Raw genomic sequence first — 20,936 nt, forward strand, 5'->3', positions numbered from 1 at the left:
TGTGCTATGTTAAATTGATAATATAATATCAAGGCTGTATTTAACTTACATCCTCTATAGCATAGCCAATTGGTTACAACTAGACGGGAAATATCAGCCGAAGACTCTTCTCCGCTTTTCAAATACATACATTATTCTTGAGCAAAGAAAATGCTGTACGTTTTTTTTTTTCTTCAAACATCAGATCTTTATTTACCTTTGCATTGCAAAGAAGCAGATGTCTCCAAACTGCGTGTGGCACTACTTTCACGATAGAGGTGGAGAGGGTTTATGAGGTTTGACAGACAGTTTGAGGATCTAGTGAAGTAAGGAGATTTTATCACAAGCTCTTTTAAATCCTTTTCATTCGTTAAATATTTTTAAAACCCACATACAGATGTACAGGTGACCAATAACATAGATTTTTTAAAAATAAAGTGAAACAAAAATGAGGAAATATAGAGATGTGAGGTTTTCGCCCGACACTGACAATATATTCTTAACTGTGTAGCATTTATTTTATTTTATTTTTTATTTTTTGTCATTTGGTAATTATCCACACGGCACACTTGACACCCTGTCACGGCACACTAGTGTGTCAATTATAATGGCTATTATTGTTAATTTAAATATTGCTGTTCTATTTTTTTATAAATATATTGTATTTGGCATTGAGAAAGGATCCATTAGTGAGTAATATCAGACTATAGGTAATATGGATTTAGTGAAAGTTACATTAATATGCCATTAGATGGCGGCAAAACTTTACGAGTGAATGAGACTCATTCAACGAGTCAGTCCTAAGAGACTTTTAAAGGCCCGCTGAAGTGTCTTGGAAGGCGCAGCATTATTCAATGTGTTGACGTAATTTCAACTGAAACAGGAAAACAGGGTGATATATCGAACAGCTCCGCCCCTTTTTTAAAACAGCCAATAGCGTTTCATTTATATCACAAATTGGCCAGAGCCGTTAACCTCAGTAAAACCTCTGTTTCCTTTTAATATCTAGCTGTTTATCCTCCTAATCTCCTCTATATCACTTTAAAATACAGCATTCTGTGCAGAATACCTTTCGTGGCCTGAGCCGACTTGTGGATATGATCCTCTCTGTGCTCTCGTGTCTCTGAGCCTAGAGCAATGTGCTCGCGCTACGGCGGTTCACGTTATACTAACGTTATAGCCTTTTACCATGTAGAAACTAGTAAATGTGTGAACAAATGACCGATTTCAGTTGATTTAAAGTCTGTTGATAGTAGTGATCGACCGATGTATCGGTTTTCAGATATTTTTCCCGATATTTAAGCATTTTTCCATAATCGGGTATCGGTTTTGTAATATCGGATTCGCCGATTTACGGCGCCATCTTGTGGCCGTTTTGAGACTTCCTCCGTCTGAGGAGATCAGTCAACAACAACTCAGCGCACAGGTAAAGTATATGTTCTACTTGGTTTGCTTTAATTAATCAACTTTATTTAACATAACAGACATGCACAAATGAGATCTGAGACATAAATTCCTGATATAGTTAATTTATGCAGCTTGTTTCTAAACAATTGAGACGAACTCAATGAGTCACGTAGTGTAATTCGTCATGTCCTGCCCCAATAAAGACATAACTTTACATGAATTAAATAAAACAGACGTGAATGAGTGCATGTTGAAAATAAAAGCGCTGAATTTAATTCTCTATCTGTTGTATTTGCTCACCGTTAGTCTAGAAAAAAAAGGTCATTCATATTGCTTAGCAACTGACGGATGATCAGGAGGCTTAAGCACGGCCACTGAATGAAACTTTTGACAAGATTATCTTGTTTAAACACCCTAGATTATATTATCATTTACTACATAGCAATTATTTCGCTAATACACATATAAATATAGCCTACCGCTTTGTGGTAATTAATTATTTATTATATCCATGCGCGATCACGGTTGATTAAGTTATAGTCAAACAGCACTTTGTCAGTTGGCATTTCATGATTTAACGTTAGATTAAACTTAGATCATAAAATGCCAACTGACAAGTGCTGTTTAACTTTATTATATTAAATAATCATTTGATTTACTACATAACCATTATTTAGTTAATACAAATCTAAATAAATGCAGCTTTGTGGAAATTATTTAGTATCTCCACACGCGATCGCGGTTGAGTAGCCCAATTTATAGTTTTGTGTAAATGCATAGATAAGTTACAGCACTTTGTCAGAAAGCATTTCATGATCTAGACCGACAAAACATAATAATTAATAACACTAGTTGCTGTTTTGTTTGTTACTTTCCTGACAATGTTATATATTCCAGCTAATATTATTCAGTAAAGTTTTTTTTTTTTTTTTTTTTATGCAAGGAGGGAGTGATTGTTATAAATAAAATGGTTTGTTCAGCTAATTTGTGTTGTAATAATTGTCAAAAACAGAAGTATAACAGTAAATAAATATCGGTTCTGCATATCGGTTATCGGGTACATAAACATGCAAATAATCAGTATCGGTAATAAAAAAATCAATATCGGTCGATCACTAGTTGATAGTGTAGGAGGGGTGGAACTTCAGATTCTAGAGAGCATTTGATTGGACAGAAGATTTGATGAGAAGCTGAAGTGCGATGTGATGTCATGAAAATCTGTGATCCATTTTAGCGGAAGTGAGAGATTGTAAATTTTGAATGCTTATATTTCCTAAATGTGAATTTTGTCATTGTTATGGAACACACCAGCTTATTAGCCTTAAGGCTAACATATCCATACTAAAAGCTAAAAAAACTTACATTTTGATTTCAGGGGGACTTTACATTGAAAGGAACTTTTGCAAAGGAAAGGACGTTGTTTTAGCGCTGTATGTTATGGAAAATTCCCTTAACGGTAAAAAGGACAAATCTAAAGATCGCTTTCCTCATTCAAATGGAATTTTATAATGGATATAATGATATGGACATCGACCTGAAGAAAAAATGTTATATCAGACAGGTAATGCTAACTCAGGCGATCTCTCTCTCTCTCTCTCTCTCTCTCTCTCTCTCTCTCTCTCTCTCTCTTTTATACTGTACAAAATACAATGAGTTTCAATGGAGGGACTCAACATTACTTCTTTACTAGTTCTAAAGTGACGTTTTAGAAGTAGTTATGGAGGCTTGGTCAAACTGTCAACTTGAGATTTGAATCCATGGCGGAAGGAAGTAGTTCTACCAGAAAGACTCGGGAGGCAAGATAAAGTAACAATGATATATCCTCTTTCGTGCAGGAATGAAAGCTCTAGTGTAAGTTCTGCCAGGAAGACTAAATGTTTATGTCACCTGTTAGTTTAGATCAAACAAATCATTATCTTACACTTGGAGTATAAAAGATTGCTGACACGTCTGAGTCCGCAGATGCTGATGCAAACCTTCACCTCCATCCTCCCTACCACTACCAGGACGGTCCCTGTTCATACCTCCCAGGCAGTTGGCTACGCCCCTGCCTTCATCTTCAGGCAATGGAAATGCAAAGTCTGCAACCATTTAGGATGTGAGCTTTTTTATATATATAAATATATATATATATATATATATAAATATATATATATATATATATATATATATATATATATATATATACATATACAGCTATGGAAAAAAATAAGAGACCACTTAACATTGATTTCTGAACTTGGAGTGGTCTCTTAATTTTTTCCATAGCTGTGTATATATATATATATATATATATATTGCATAATATCAAATGCAATGCAATATGCTACAGATGAATCCACCCCAAACAACATTGCACTTATCCAAACCCTATAGGTCTGTATCAGCAGATCTTCATGCACATACTCTTTGCTAGTTTTCAAACTATTTTTTTCTACTTTGCAAAGTCTGGTAATTATTTCCAAGTGTTTCTTAGCACAAAATGTATTTGTTGCAGTGGCTGATTGGTGAATCACAGTTAAAAATGACAGAGCAGGAAAATGAAGATTAATCAGGCCTCCTGACGGCCTAGATCCTGAGCCCACTAGACACGCCACGCTGCTCTCAACCAATCAGAAATTTTCTGACTTTGAAATTTTCTGGACCACCTGTACAGATTCTATTAGCAGCACATGCTTTGGCTTTTGATTGGCCTAATAACCTCCCACGATTCCTCATGTGTTTCATGCATTTGGAGCTAATGATTATGTTGTGGAGGCAATATCACTCTGAGATTTTGCATTTAGATAAAAGATGATATTTTGTTGATGTGCCATTTACCCAGCTTGGTCTAGATATAAGCAGAGATAATCAGTCTCTGTACTGTACTGAAACAAAAAGGAAAAGCTTGCATGTTGTTTTTTTGCTAGAGTAATATTGACTTGCTGCAAGTTTCTCACAGGATTTCAATAGAGTTTGTAAAACATTTAGAATTTCTGTCAGTCCTACTTTCTCACATCAGAGTTAAATTCACTTATGCACCTAGTGCAAATGTTAGTCGTGCAAATAGTAAGCATATTTGCTTTGCCGTAGTATAAGAATAATTTACCTCATATGAACTCCCATTCCACACGGCTGACTTTTTTTCTCTTTAATTCTTGCATTCTGTCTCTCCATGTTCTTTCCGTTCACTTTATCTTTTCTAAAAAATGTTAAGCCCAGAGTGCTGCTGCATTATCAGGTATCAGAATCGTATCATTGCTGCTAGATAAAGCAGAATTGAATCAGGCTGATGATAGGCAGTAGGTGTATCTTGGCTTTATCAGTTATCTACATTCTCACTCTCACGCTGTGGGGACTTGTTTCTATTCATTGGCGTTGCCGGCAGTCATTCTGCCCCAGTCATGCGTATCTGGAAGACATTTTGAGCTGTCAATTGGAGACCGAGAAATGCACAGTGCCCACGAGAAATGGTTGGGAAAGATGCAAATTTCTCAAGTACACAATGAAATAGAAATCACACCAGAAGGAAAGAAGAAAACAACACCTATCTATCTATCTATCTATCTATCTATCTATCTATCTATCTATCTATCTATCTATCTATCTATCTATCTATCTATCTATCTATCTATCTATCTATCTATCTATCTATCTATCTATCTATCTATCTATCTATCTATCTATCTATCTATCTATCTATCTATCTATCTATCTATCTGTCTTAAAAAAAAACAAAAAAAAAACATCTTTACAATATGGTATGTTTTCACTATTAAACACTTTAAATCTGTCCCTAGTTACATTTGTTCCATAAAAGTGAGCAGCCTTGGGTATTTGTACAGCATCTTTATGAGATTCTGTCGAATCATATTTTTTAGACAAATTAACCATTCAGCTTGTGTATTTTTCAGAGCACAACCTTCATACAGTGGATGTAAACTCCAACCAAAAGTGCACTATGTTTGGAGAAGAAATAAAAGTTCAACCCTGCCTCTCTGAGGTCATGTGCACTAGACTGCAAGATAACAAACATAGAAAATGAAATTCTGAGCCAGAATAGACCAGGAATTTTATTAAAACCATTTATAATGTCTTAAAGACTATGACCATGTTGTGTGGTTTGGTTTAAATATTGTAAAACATCATAGAGGTTGAAAATGAGCACTCAACGATTAAACCTCCCATCCGACTATTACCACGGGAACTATAAATAGCTAGGTGTCTACAGACAAGGGTCCAGATAAAGAGAGGATCATCCTGGATATCTGTCTCTGGGGAAATTCTGTGGATTGTCATTCCATGCAGCTCTGTTTTACTGCATACTGCAGAGTTTGTAGGAAGTGATGGCTGAACACCCTCAGGTTCTAAGACCAGAATCCTTTGTTTTGAGTCCAGCTGCCTGATGTTTCCGGAGGGGGAATTTTTTCTTTTCATCTTTAAATGAGACCTTGCCAACTCTTTTCTGGTGGCGGTGACCTGCAGCACCTCATGCTGATATTTTTGTATCTATAAAAGATTTGCAAGTGTGTGAAAGTGCTGTTGGCTATTTCAAAAAAAAAAAAGACGTTCACACATAGCTTGCTTGGTGGGAGAAAAAAAACAGTGCACGTTAATTGAGGTTTATTTCTATATTTCAGTTTTCGATATAAACGTTTTGTTTTTTCTTGAACAATAATAAAGTATGGTTCTCTGACCAACTTCATCCTTTCGTAGCCCTTCCTACTGATGGATTTTGTTTGGTATATGCCTTGTTTAAGAGATGTTGTTCAGTTGGTGCATTTTCACTGACTTGACCTTCCTCCAAGGCATATTCAACATCTAGTTTTCTCTCCTTCATGTCTTTCTACAGTTTTATCCTTTTACGGTACATTTGCTCTCTGTTCTGTTGTAATGTGGCATTCAGTGCACAGTATAGAGACAGTGTTCCCGCTTAGCAGTATAGTCCTTCAAGGTTTATCAAGAACATTTGTACCAAAATGACTGTCTGTCTCATATATAATCCTACACGTGTCTACACCAGTTGCAATGTTGCTTGAGGTTTACATATCGCAATCACAGATCAATCAGCTTTAATCTTGAGGTTAGTCTTGAAATCAAAAAACGTTGAAAATAAAATACCACTTATTTTATTCATTTATATAAAATATAATTTATAAAATAAAATAATATATACACATACATATACTATATATATATTTCAGACTGGTGGTGAAATTGAAGAAGCTCAAACAGTAGAGAATGGCACTAGCAATATCAATGTCATTGGTTTGATTCCCAAGAAATGAATGAAGTGATAAAAGGTGAATTTGTTCAATTTAACAAATTGTAAAATGTATATAAATTATGTCAATGTGTTTTTAATTCTTTATTATTTTCAGTCCCAATGCCACATTTCCCAGTACTGTGTCTGGTGAAGCTTCTGGTCTTTGATGTGGAGACACTGCTGTGTGGGACAAAGCAAACGGCTGCGTTTATCGGGCTTGTCTGTCTCTCGTGTTCTTGAGTGATGGGCCAAAAATGGCAGTTTCTCTTCATACTTCTGCAGGCCATTCATCCACATGACTAGTTAGCTATAGAGGTGGGCTGAGGCCTTCAGACGGCTCCTCTGAGGACTGACACAAATAGAATGTTAGTGCATCCACCTTGAAAGCAGTGACAAAAGTGGCAATCACAAGTGGCGCCCCGTACTATTGTACTGTTATTTCAATTCAAACGAGAGCCACGGCTCACTCAGGAGACTTGAATGAGGTACAGAAAAGCAAATGCTTTTGCAACGGGACATTTTTTAAGCATCTGCAGGAAATACAGAACATCCTGGTTAGACTCCATGTTAAGAATCATTCTTAGTAAAAAAGTATGACATCTTGGTTAGAAAGAATACTATTATGGCCTTCCCTAACTTAAGTCAATTCTAGTTCTACTCCAAGTCATAAAATAATTTTAAATAATACATTTTAAATATATATATTTATGGTTTGCTTGGAATTAACTTATGATTTGCCTGCATTTATTTTTATTTAGCTTTATTTAACAGTAATATTTGAAATATTATTACAATTTAGAATGTATGTTTTCTATTTTAAAATATATTAAAGTAATTTTTTTTCCTGTACTTTTCAGCATCATTACTCCAGTCTTTAGTGTCACATGATCCTTCAGAAATCATTCTAATATGCTGATTTGGTGCTCAAGAAACATTTATTATAATTATGAATATTGATAATGATTTTGCTGCTTAATATTTTTGTGGAAACTGTGAAAGAACAGCATTCTGTTGAAATATAAAGTTTATATAACAACGTAAAAAAAAAAAAAAAAAAAAAAAGGTATTATACAGTCAACCCAAAAATTATTCAGACATTTTTTGATATTTTTGATATATTTTTACTAGTGGGTGCCGGACACTATAGTTAATTTATGTAAGTGAGGATAGCAAAATAAACTGTGACATATTATACCCAAAAATTCTTCATACAGTGGACTACCAGTAAAATTGATAAAAATTTGGAACCAACCTTCAGACACTTTGACCTGACCATGTTTTGCTTAATTGTTATCTGACATAATTAAGATGATTTTTTTCTGGCACAGTTTAACTCTGAGATCTTGTCATATTTTATTTCCATTTTTTTAACTACAGTGAATATACTGTATTAATGAATGAAATGTTCATGGTGTCTGAATACATTTTGGTTTGACTGTATTTGAAGCAAGACAGCCCAAGTGAATAGGGTAAAAAAAAAAAAAAATGCAAACATTTTTTGTATTACAAATTTTCTGAAATGTTATGTTTAAATATACAAACAAGGTGTTATCTTGTATGAAGTCAGGTTCAAAATTCTTGTTTCATTTTTTTGACATATTAGAGTCAAAGGATATTACAGAGTGGATTTTTCTTTTTATCACTCAATAAATCATATGTGAATGAATCAGAAAATACTATCAACAGCAAGAAAAAAATAATAATTTGTCACCATTTTGTTTAGGAACAAAATGTTTTATAAAGTCAGGCAAATGATATATGAAACCCCTCTGTAAAAACCTTCAGAATATAGACAGGAATAAAACTTTAAGTTTGGTAAAACTTTGGTATAAAAAAAAAAAAAAAAAAAAAGTTTGGTGTAAGTGCTACTGAAGTGGAGATTTCTGGCTCAATGTGGGAGAAAAAACTATATATAGTTTGTAATTGAAATCTAAAGACACAAATACACAAAGTGCTATAAAAGATACACTTAAACGTGTATTTAGGATGTATCCTTTCCACTATTCTGAAAAAAAAAAAAAAAAAAAAACTAGAAAAACACTTTATGAAAAGCCAAAAAGGCCAAAATCTCAAAATTGATTGTGTTTACCAGTGGTATCTCACCTTAAATTACTTTTTTTTCTCCTTTCTAAATGCCTAATTAAGAAGTCAGGGTTTTCTCTGTGACAATATTTGTGAATTTTTATATATCCCACATTCTTCTAATCCCAATATGTAACTCTCGACACTGCTGTCTGTGTCTGGTTGGGGAAATCATTCCTGTTTCCCCTCTATCTAAAAGCCCAAACAGAGTGGCCACCATTCATTGCCCCTGGTGTAATGGCCTTCATCAGTCTCCCATCACATAAAGCCTGCCTGTCATTAATCTCACCCTGAGACCACATGGCTGTCTGCCGACAATGATCTGCAAGCACCGAATCCCCACGGTACAGACTCTCACTGACCTACTCATATCTTAAAAAGGCACAACAGCGATATGAAAAATATGGCAGGTGTCATTTTATGAAATGGCCTCTTGTTCTCATCGCCAAAACAATAAAAATGGCTCTGCCCTATGTTTGTCACAGGTTTAACCCATTGTTGGCCATCGATTTTTATTGATTTAGTAAGAGAGTTAGGAGTGTCAAATCGTCAATACTAGATCTTGAATTTATTAGAATAGACTTCATCCTTAAAAAAAAAACAACAACTGGTTTTATTTTTAAATTGGCCTAGATGATTTCCCAGTCTACCCAAGTTGGTGCTCATCTGGTTTAGCTAGTCATTTAACTGGTTTTCCTCTCTAAAACCAGCAAAACAAACCAGTCTGGAAATTCAAACTAAATCCAGCATACTAGATTAGACTTTTTTTTTTCTTTCTTTTTTTTTTTATTTAAGCAAGGTGCTGTGCTGTGAATATTCAACTGAAATATGTAGCTTTGTGTTTAGAGTGTTCATCTGCAATATTAATGGATGTCAAAATGACATTTAACAGATGTTTTTACAATGTTTAAGATTTAGAATGTATGTAAATCTGATAATTAAGTGTCTGTTAGATGATTTTAAACAGAGTGTTCAGAAAACCTTAAAGGTACACTCAGTTTTTTCTTTCCTCATTAAAATTATACACAAAAACATATGTTTATAATCATGTACACTCACAAGGAATAGTTGTTTAATGTTACATGTAGTGGATCATATGCAGTTATTTATTTGTAGAATTTATATACTTATATTCTATGTTCCTGTTTTTTTTTTTTTTGTATAGTCAAGAAATGTTGGACTAATCATCTAGACCAGTCAGATTCTATTTTTTATTACATCATATCCATGTGACACATCATAAGTATGCTAGTCTATTTTTTTTTTATATTCAAAGAATACATTCCTCCAATACATAAAATAAAAATAGGCTTTATTCAGACAAAATAGCTTTTGCCTCTCTGAATAAGATTGTTGTGGAAAATATCAGTAATCAATCTATGTGTTTTAGAACATGCTTGAGTTGAGAAGATATTTCTTCATATAAACGATCTTGCACCAATGTGGCTGACAGTCCATTAGGCTGAAGTGCAAGGGACTGGTGTGACAGAGTCATTAGTTCACTGAATGAGGCCTGATCTCACCCTGTCAATGCTGGATAATGGAGGCTCTGCCTTCTAAGAAACACCTCTTACTTTTTAGCACAGAGTGGGAAAATCTATATGCTTTTCCCTCAGTCTTAACTTTAAGTGCCAGTCAATGCAAGCACAGTGAGGGCGGTCTTTTTAGCATATTGCATTTATAATGGATCCATTGGTTGATATGCATATGTAAATGTGTGCGGTGGCTGTTTGAAATGGATCATTATAAATGTATGCATGCTGTTTGATGTGAAGCATATACTGTGTGATGACATTGCAGTGTTCTGTTTGACCTGTTATCGCATAAACATAAATATTTGTATATTTGAAGATTCTAATTAAGTCCTGGATCTATTTTTAATTGTTCTAGAAATGTATAATCACCTCCGAAACTCAAGTTAAGTTTATATTAAATTCACTATTACGACCAGTCTAGGTTTAATCGCAATAAAAACAAAAGGAAAAGGAAAAGGGATGCCTTCCCCAGTCGTCAGACCAACAAAAAGAAACATGGAAAATTGATGGACAAAATAAAACACTAGATTCAGGATTCAAGAAAAACGATTGACGTTTTATTAAGATGAAAGGAATTATGTGATAAACATTTGAAAGTTTCCAGGATAACTTAAACCAGTGGGTGCATAAACTTCAGGAAGACCCAAGGCCCAAAATAACAAACAAAACGGGTAATAAAAAAAAAACAAGAATATCCAAAATAACTTCCCTCAATGTATCAAAATAAAAATACAACAAATTACCCTTACTACCCTAGCAAAAACAGAGCGAACTTAGTTTCAAAAGAAAAGGGCAGGTCATCCCTACAGAACACCTTCACTGTAACCAAAAAAAACATAATCAAGGCTAATGCACAACATAAAAAAAAAAAAAAAAAGGTGGTCTGGCGGCTGGAGAGGAGGCAGGAGAGGTGCGACTGGCCCGAAGCCGCAACAACTCGCCGGCAGGAAACGGAAGAGATGGTTTTAAACCCTTGCTCAGTAATTGTAACCCAATCCCGGCAGAGAGAGGTGGAGCCATCCCGTGATATCCCGCTTGACAAAAACAAAAACAAAAAAAAACACACACACACACACACACACACACATATAACAATAAACCAAATAAACAATATACAGGATTACACAGTTCCGTAACACCCCCACTGCTAAAAATCAACGCACAGTTGATTACACCGCACGAGACAAAGTATCGGCCAAAACATTTTCTTTTCCTTTCTTATAGCGAATGTCTAGATTAAACTCCTGTATGATTAATGCCCAACGCATTATACGTTGATTAGAATTACGCATGCGGGACAGAAAAACCAACGGGTTATGGTCTGTGAATACCACAAGGGGTAATGAACTTGACCCCACATACACCTCAAAGTACTGTAATGCCAGCAATAACGCCAAAGCTTCCTTCTCGATTGTGCTGTAATTCAACTGATGCTTCAGAAATTTCCTTGAAAAATAACACACAGGGTGATCAACTCCATGCACATCCTCCTGTAGGAGAACGGCACCAGCGCCAGTAGCGCTTGCGTCCACATCCAGCTTGAATGACGTCGAAAAATTAGGGGCAGAGAGTACCGGCGTACTGCACAGTAGTGACTTAACAGCCTCAAAGGCAATTTGACATTCATCAGACCATACATAATCTTTATTCTGACAAAGCAAGTTGGTCAAAGGTAACACCACATCAGAGAAATTTTTACAGAATCCTCGATAGTATCCTGCCATACCAAGGAAACGTCTCAACTGCCGTTTAGTATTCGGAACAGGAAATTGTACAATAGCCTGCACTTTGGCGGCCACAGGACGAACTTCACCTTGACCGACCTGCTTGCCCAAATACGTCACTGTAGCCCTTCCAAACTCGCATTTTGCGAGATTTAGAGTCAAAGAAAATGCTTGTAACCGATCAAACACCATACGAAGGGTTTTTAGATGTTCATCCCAGTCAAAAGAGTACACCACAATGTCATCGAGGTATGCGTCGCAGTTAGAAATGCCCGACAGCACTTTATTCATCAGGCGCTGAAACGTGGCTGGAGCGTTTCGCAACCCGAACGCCATAACGGTGTACTGCAGTAAGTTATCGGGCGTGACAAAAGCTGAGACTTCGGCTGCGCGAGGAGTTAAGGGCACCTGCCAGTAGCCCTTAAGTAAATCCAGCTTCGAAACGAAAGTAGCTGAGCCCACCCTGTCTACACAATCCTCCATACGAGGCAGGGGGAATGAATCCGGCTTCGTAATCGCATTGACTTTTCTATAATCAGTGCAAAAACGAGCAGTGCCATCACTTTTTCGGAACGATGAGACAGGGGGAACTCCAAGCGCTGGAACTCGGAACAGCCAAGCCATTGTCCAGCAGATACTTCACCTCCTCCTGCATTACCTGACGCTTAGTCGGATTCACCCTGTAAGCATGCTGTTTAATTGGTGGGTGATCTCCAACGTCAATGTCATGGCATACTGCAGTCGTTCGGGAGGGTACATCAGAAAACAGAGTTAGATATGTCTGGATTAGATGACAAATATCTGCTCGAGGGGCCTCAGACAGATATAACAAATGAGACCTCAAATCTTTAAGAATCTCGGAGTTTTGCAAACGAGCGCCGGTGACAGAGACACTTCGTATTGTCAAACCATCTGTGTCAGGACAATCAGAGACAGGCACAGGTTTAACAGACACAGGTACAGATGGAACAAGAGAACTCTTCACTTCGCTGTCACGCGGAACATACAGCTTCAGCATATTTACGTGACAGACGCGAGTTTTCCTTTTACGGTCAGGTGTACGAATTACATAATCCGTTTCATTAAGTTTGGCATCAATCACATACGGGCCAGAAAACTTCGCCTGCAACGCTGAACCAGGAATAGGGAGCAAAACCAATACCATGTCGCCCTGATTAAAAGAGCGTGCAACAGCTTTTTTGTCAAATCGTGTCTTCATTTTTCCTTGAGCAGAGGCCATGGAGACACGAGCTAATTCACACACACGGTGCAACCGTTCACGAAATGAACTAACATAATCCAAGATATTAATAGCATCACTGGATTTACTACCCAACATTTTTTCTTTCAGTAACTTTAGCGGACCCCTCACTGTATGGCCGAAAACTAATTCGGCGGGACTAAAGCCGAGCGATTCTTGCTGAGTCTCACGAACAGCAAACAATAATAGGGGTAAACCCTCATCCCACTCATTTTCAGACTGAGTACAAAAAGTACGCAACATTGATTTTAAAGTTTGGTGGAACCGTTCCAGCGCGCCCTGCGATTCTGGATGGTACGGGCTGGATACTTCATGTTTTATATCAAGCTGAGATAACACTTGTTTAAATAACCGAGACATAAAGTTTGTGCCCTGATCAGTCTGCACAACCTTTGGTAAACCAAAGGTAGAGAAGAACTTCGTTAAAGCTCGCAAGATTCCCTTGGTTTTTATAGAGCGTAAAGGCACAGCTTCCGGGAAACGGGTATTAGAGCACATCATAGTTAGTATAAACTTATGTCCGGACTTAGTCCTTGGCAAAGGACCAACACAGTCCAGAATCACCCGTTCGAACGGCTCACCTACTACGGGAATGGGGCAAAGAGGTGCTGGGGAAATTGACTGATTCGGCTTGCCCACAATTTGACAAGTATAACATGACCGACAGTATTTCGCCACATCTGATCTCAAACCGGGCCAAAAGAAGTGACGCAAAATGCGGTAGTATGTTTTCGTAACTCCCAAATGACCTGAAAAGCTGTGGTCATGAGCCAACATCAACACGTGAGAGCGAAACTGAGTGGGAACCACTATCTGATAGACTGCATCAGCTTCACATTCAGAAATTGCTGGTGTTCTTTTTCGCATCAATAACCCCTCATCCCAAAAATAAGCTACAGGTCTCTCCAACACATCTTCCTTTTTCACAACGGCAGCTCTGCAGCGAGCCAGTGAATTATCAGGTTTTTGCGCATTCGCTAAGTGACCCTATCAATAGTCGAAGACAGATCAATTTCAGCACCAGGTATAATGGACAGCGACTCAGCATGCTTACACTCTACCGCTACGGGGAATTCCTGGCCAACATCAGCGCTATCAGAAGAAGCCAGGAAGCTATCTGAAAGTTCCACCACGTCACTATATTTACGTGACTGCGCTCGCGTAATCACGCATGCAGGAAATACGGAAGTTAAGTTCGAAACTGAGTCTACAACATCTCGTGGTTCAGAAAGCGGATCCTCAATTACTTCGGGAAACGGCAATACTTTTCCACCCGCGAGGTCATTACCGAGAATCAAATCAACCCCTTTAATAGGTAGTTGCGAACGAACAGCAATTTTAACGAGACCGGAGACAAGGTCAGATTGAATGTTAACATAATGTAAAGGAACTCTGACTATTCCCTAGTTCAATCCCTTGAACCAGCACATCGGAACCACAATACGAATCCATAGTAAACGGTAGAATACTGCCCAGCACAAATGACTGAGCCGACCCAGTATCTCTGAGAATGCGAATTGGGATCTTATCTCCCTCTTGTCCAGTAAAAAACTACACCGCTAGAAACAAACGGGTCATATCCAGGATCAACTCCTTGCACATCAGAATCAGCTGGCGGACTCGTAACGCGAACAAACCCTACACCCTTCGGTGCCTGACGTTTTGGAGACTGATTTTTCTTTTTCAAAGCGGGGCAACCAGCAATGAGGTGACCAGCCTCATGACAATAGAAACACTCACGTGTTTCACCCTGATTCGGTATAGCAATTTTTACAGTTTTCGAATTCTTTTCAGCTCCAGTTTGAGAAGATTCACGGCGCGCAGACGGAATAAAAATATTTTTATGGGTCAATACAAATTCATCAGCTGAAACAGCTGCTTGCGCTAACGTGTTTACTTTCTGTTCATTCAAATGTAACACAATCTTGTCCGGCAACGCGTTTTTAAAATCTTCCAACAACACGAGCTCACGAAGCTGCTCAAAGTTATTTACCTTGCTGGACTGACACCATTTATCAAAAGAGTTCCCTTTTCACGGGCGAACTCAACAAAAGTCTGGTTGGCGGCTTTCAAATGTCCACGGAACTTTTGACGGTAAGCTTCGGGGACAAGCTCGTACGCCCGAAGAACCGAGGCTTTCAAAACATCATACTCTAAACTCTCCTCGATAGACAGAGCTGCACAAACTTCTTGAGCTTTACCAGTCAGTTTGCATTGCAGCAAGAGTGACCAAATCTCTCGTGGCCAATGCAAAGCGACAGCTATACGCTCAAACGCGCTGAAGTAAGAATCAATCTCAGCTTCTCTAAAAGCAGGGACTAAACGAATCTGCTTACTGATATCAAACTCACCCGTACTTGTAGGGTATGGGTGCGGAGCAGGAGAAACAACGGATGGAACGCTCGCAGAAATACTGGGTACAGACGCTATAGGGGTTTGTGATACACTCACCGGCACAGTCGAGACGCGGCGAGCTTCGAGTTCACACTGCCTGACGCGCAGAAGCTGTGTATCGTGTTCTTGCCGCTTAACTTGTAAATCAAGCTCTTTAAGTCGTATTGCCAATTTCAGATCTTCTGTTTTTAGACCTACCAATGGATCTGGATCTGCCGTCGGAATTTGAACTGAAGCTTCTGCTCCGACATCCCGTAACTCTGGCTCGATTTTCAAAACCCCCGCCGTCACCAAATTTTCCTGCACCACATCTCTTATTGCCTGTTTAGAAGCTACTTTAGATACAGCTATATCATAATAATCAGCAACAAGAATTAAATCAGATTTACGGCATGAACGCAAAGCCTCTACAGTAGGACACTGCTTAAAAGCCTCGATACTAAACTCCATAATTACTCCCCCCTTCACAAGTAAAAACCGCCAATCAGACAATAAAGCAAAAATACTCACCAGCAAGGCAAATCATACTTACGAATCCGATGAAATGGACGAGCCCCCAATTTATTACGACCAGTCTAGGTTTAATCGCAATAAAAACAAAAGGAAAAGGAAAAGGGATGCCTTCCCCAGTCGTCAGACCAACAAAAAGAAACATGGAAAATTGATGGACAAAATAAAACACTAGATTCAGGATTCAAGAAAAACGATTGACGTTTTATTAAGATGAAAGGAATTATGTGATAAACATTTGAAAGTTTCCAGGATAACTTAAACCAGTGGGTGCATAAACTTCAGGAAGACCCAAGGCCCAAAATAACAAACAAAACGGGTAATAAAAAAAAAACAAGAATATCCAAAATAACTTCCCTCAATGTATCAAAATAAAAATACAACAAATTACCCTTACTACCCTAGCAAAAACAGAGCGAACTTAGTTTCAAAAGAAAAGGGCAGGTCATCCCTACAGAACACCTTCACTGTAACCAAAAAAAACATAATCAAGGCTAATGCACAACATAAAAAAAAAAAAAAAAAAGGTGGTCTGGCGGCTGGAGAGGAGGCAGGAGAGGTGCGACTGGCCCGAAGCCGCAACAACTCGCCGGCAGGAAACGGAAGAGATGGTTTTAAACCCTTGCTCAGTAATTGTAACCCAATCCCGGCAGAGAGAGGTGGAGCCATCCCGTGATATCCCGCTTGACAAAAAAAAAAAAAAAAAAAACACACACACACACACACACACACATATAACAATAAACCAAATAAACAATATACAGGATTACACAGTTCCGTAACATCACTGTGACTTTTTTTTTTTTTTTACCTTATTTTGTAGGTCTTTGCACCCGTTCAACCAGCCACTCAGACTCATTATCTTGCATATTGCTAATCTAATCTGTCACAGGCAGACGCAGAAATTCAGAGCACGCAATCATCTGTCCCACAGCACCCCTGGAGCAGATGAGGTGTTAAGCGTCCTGCTCAGAACGGCCAGAGAAGGTGCTCACGGTGGGATTGGAACCACGACCTTCCTATTCACAGTGCAAGGCTTTCACCAATAAGCCACTTAAAATGTAACTTTTGAACAGAAAATTAATTTTTGGCACAGCCTCGATGTTTTCCCCATCATGCTAATGTCATTATATTGGTGTTTCAGGCTCAGTTTGTCACTTTCAGCCAGAATAAGGGTATAAATCCATACACTTATCAACTAGACATGTATTGGGACATGATGAACAGTGCGGCTTGGAAGATGGAGGGAGCTGCATACAGAATTAATGTGCATAATAACATTTGCGGGACGTTTTTCTGGTAGTTCTAAGAATTTTTTGGTATGGAGCACACAGCAAGCAAATTAGGCACACAGCACCAAGGCGTTAAAATATGAACAGCAGGTTTTGCAACACTTTTAAGGTGTTAAGGCCAAGCATAGAGTGACTATGGGGTTATTTATAGACCAAAACTTTTAAAAAAATCCATTCTATTGTTCGAATGTGCACAGTGATTCCCAAGCAAAAACTGCAGAGCATGCATGATTATAGACCGGAGCTTAATCTTGTGGTTTTCTATGGTTCAAATCCTCTGCAAGCTCTCTTGCGCTCCAGCACTCTGCATAGATTAACAGAGTCTGAATGAGCTTTTCCCTTTGAAGAATATCCTGAGAAAGCATTCACTTCACACTTGCAATTGTTGCCCTCCAGATTTGCCAAAAGAGCGCTCTCTTGTTGACTAATTTTCAGAGCCGGGAAATTCACCAGTAAAGGGTCTGATAATCCATTTACTGATTTTGACCTTGAGCGTGAAGCCCTCTTAAAGACTAATATGAATTACTGCAGTGTTTTGGCATGCTGACGTGAATGGTTTGGCAATGCCATTTTGTAAATTCTCAATGCACCCTGTTGAGTGTCATTGATGAAAACCATGTCAACACAGCACATCCTGTGCCATTGTTATATCAAAAAACTATTGACAAATAAACCAAATGCCAGATAGCAAATTACAAATAAAGCTGTGAAACAATATGTTTCTTTTGAGAAAGTACTCTTCTGTGCGTGCGATTATGGCCTCAGTTTTTAATATGTAGCTCTGACTTTCAATTAGTCCTAACCTTTAGAGCTGTCACTCAAAAGTTTAGAAAAGGGTAAGAAAGATAAGTATAGCGAACGCCTTTAGGTCTTTTTCTGCAGTTTTAAGAAATGTCCTTTCCTGTGAAGGAGACAAATGTAATATCCAGATTCTCCTAAATTGAAAGGTGGCTATTGCCCAGAATTGCTCTAATTTTTCATCATGGCTATTTGAAATGGATAAGATGAAAAGCTATTGTCATTTTCCAACTGGTTGTCAAGATCTGAAGTAGAAAAGAAGAGGAAAAAGGACAGATATCTGTTTATATTTCCTGTTGCCCTGTAGCCTTGTCAAATGTTTTTTTTTTTTTTTTCTTCCGCGGAAGGAAGTTGAAGTGATTTTAGGGCATTATGACATTTCTCTGGTAAAGTCTGTTGAATTGAAGGTTGGGCTCAGGGTTAGAACTCCAGTATTGTGTCTAAATATAAATGATTGTTTTCTTGGCTTTTTCTTCAAGTAGCAGTTAGCTTGACCTTTTCCTACTGTTAAAAAAGACGTTAAAGAAAGTGTACTAGGTGATAATTGGACATGCTGTCCCAATATGACTTCTTCATTCAAACTCTAACACTTTGCCTTTCATTATAGTTTCTCAGAATGTATCCGAATCATTTCAAACTGAGTTGTTAAAGGGATAGTTCACCCAAAAATGAAAATTATGTCATTTATTACTCATCCTCATGTCGTTCCACACCCTTAAGACCTTTGTTCATTTTCAGAACACAAATTAAGAAATTTTTGATGAAATCCGATGGCTCAGTGACGCCTGCATTGCCAGCAAAACAATTAACACATTCAACAGAATTTTCATTTTTGGGTGAACTAACCCTTTAAATTGCATGGTGATGCCGTACAGCCCTGTGCACCATTGAGGATATAATTTTTAATGTAACATATTGCAAATAATCATGTTTTTTTTCTTCTGTTTGTGTGTCGTTCAACAGGTGCAATGTGGACAACAAAGTATCACGGGTGGCATGGCTCAACCGAACCACTATCCTCTTCACAGGGAATGAAAAATGGTCATTGGACCCCCGGGTGGTCCTACTTAACACAGCAGTCACTGAATACAGTATAAAGATCCTAAACGTGAACTTATATGATGAGGGGCCGTACGTATGTTCTATCCTCACAAACAAGAAACCAGAATCGACAAAAGTGCACCTCATTGTACAAGGTAAATCTTAAGAGGATTTTTCATGTGAAATCTTTACATCATGTAATGTGTGGATGAGGAAACCTTGTCAAAAACTAGCTTTGCATTGGTTTGGGATTTTGTTGACATTTCAGTTGGGTAAATAACGTTTGACAAACAACTTTGATTCTCCTTTTCTAGGCTGATGTAATTAAATGAAACTCAGCAGATGTGACTCCTGGTGATGAAATTGGGATTTAATCTGGGTGTAATTTCAAAATCGTTGATGGATATTGATTGAAGACATGCAGCCCAGAGAGCAACGGACAAATAGAGCAGAGGCTTTGTTTTCTCCTCACTAAATCAAGTGTCGATACTCAGACCTTTGTCGTAATTTACAGTGCAGTCGATCGCCTTCATATTCGTGGGCCAAAGATGATTAACGTAGCACGTGGCCAAATCTATCTCGGCTTGGGGTACACAATTCAGAAATGTGGTAAAAAACAGTTACGGCATTTTTATCACATTTCCCAGACCATCTGCGGAGTCAGAAAAAGTGTCAGATTTTCCATGTTTCAGTGAAAAAGAGTGTTTTGGTTAATAAAATGGTGCCTTATCAAATGCTCATTAACCTTTAGCACTTTGCTCTGACACTAATTACTACAGGCTTAAATAACTGAACAAATAGACCAAGGTAAGGTGCTTATTTTTTTTCTGATTAGAAACACAAAGCGTAAATTAAAGTTTGACTCGTCTTTTCAGCTCCCGCTTAACCTGCAATTCAATTAATTATAAAGTCTTCAGCCCAGTTTTAATGAATCAATCATTCGCCTTCCTTGTTTTATTGTGCAGTTTAACACTCTGCATCTACATGGCACAACTTAAACATGCTGGAGTCGCTACTGTGGCACTCAAAAGTGCACTTAAGATATTAAATTGTTTGTAGCACTCCTTTTTGCCTTACACCCTATAGTTGCATGCTGAGTGGTCTACAATTTCAGCCTAGTGTTCTTGAGAATGGATCTGAGAGCTTTCTGAACAGATGGGGCCTCGGTGTGCCTTTACTGTAATGCTTTGTCTCAGCTTTGTTAAATCTTGCCGTGCTCAGCTAAAGTCTGCCTACACAAACTGTAGCGCCCTGTCTATTTCTGTCATCAAGTGTGGCTCTGTTTCTCTTAAACCCTGAGCTTCCAGAGCTTGTTATTGCCTCGTCTCTGCTAAAAATTCAAAAAGCGCCTATGGTAGCGCTCTCCCATATCTCGCTTGACATCTGCGTGCTTGTTTTTAAGTGTCCTAACATATTTCACGCTTCCTCTCGTTCCGGTTTTAGGTCACTCATTAGCATTTCACGAATGGGACAGCATTCCATTCGATTTTGCATTTGCCGTCCTGTAGTGTATCAGCGCTACATCTATTTATGTGGTTGATGACTGCAGCTGGAGGTATGTGTCTCTGTAAATGGCCTCATCGTCTTCCGCGGTATCGATCGGATACATCGATCAGATGCAACGTGAGAGGAGACATGCGACGCGTTAGTGTCCAGCGCAATTCGAGA

General features: G+C 38.1%; 1 protein-coding gene across 1 annotated transcript in view; it reads left to right on the forward strand.

Moving 5' to 3' along the window:
* Window positions 1-20,936, forward strand: part of opcml (opioid binding protein/cell adhesion molecule-like) — a 98,876-nt gene that overhangs the window by 27,840 nt on the left and 50,100 nt on the right. Inside the window, exon 2 of the mRNA XM_067399262.1 lies at window positions 19,191-19,423. Within this exon, the coding sequence (XP_067255363.1) occupies window positions 19,191-19,423 (233 nt within the window). The remainder of the gene's footprint in view (window positions 1-19,190; window positions 19,424-20,936) is intronic.

The sequence above is a fragment of the Chanodichthys erythropterus genome, chromosome 10, assembly GCF_024489055.1.
Source record: "Chanodichthys erythropterus isolate Z2021 chromosome 10, ASM2448905v1, whole genome shotgun sequence".
In the NCBI taxonomy this organism is placed as follows: Eukaryota; Metazoa; Chordata; class Actinopteri; order Cypriniformes; family Xenocyprididae; genus Chanodichthys; species Chanodichthys erythropterus.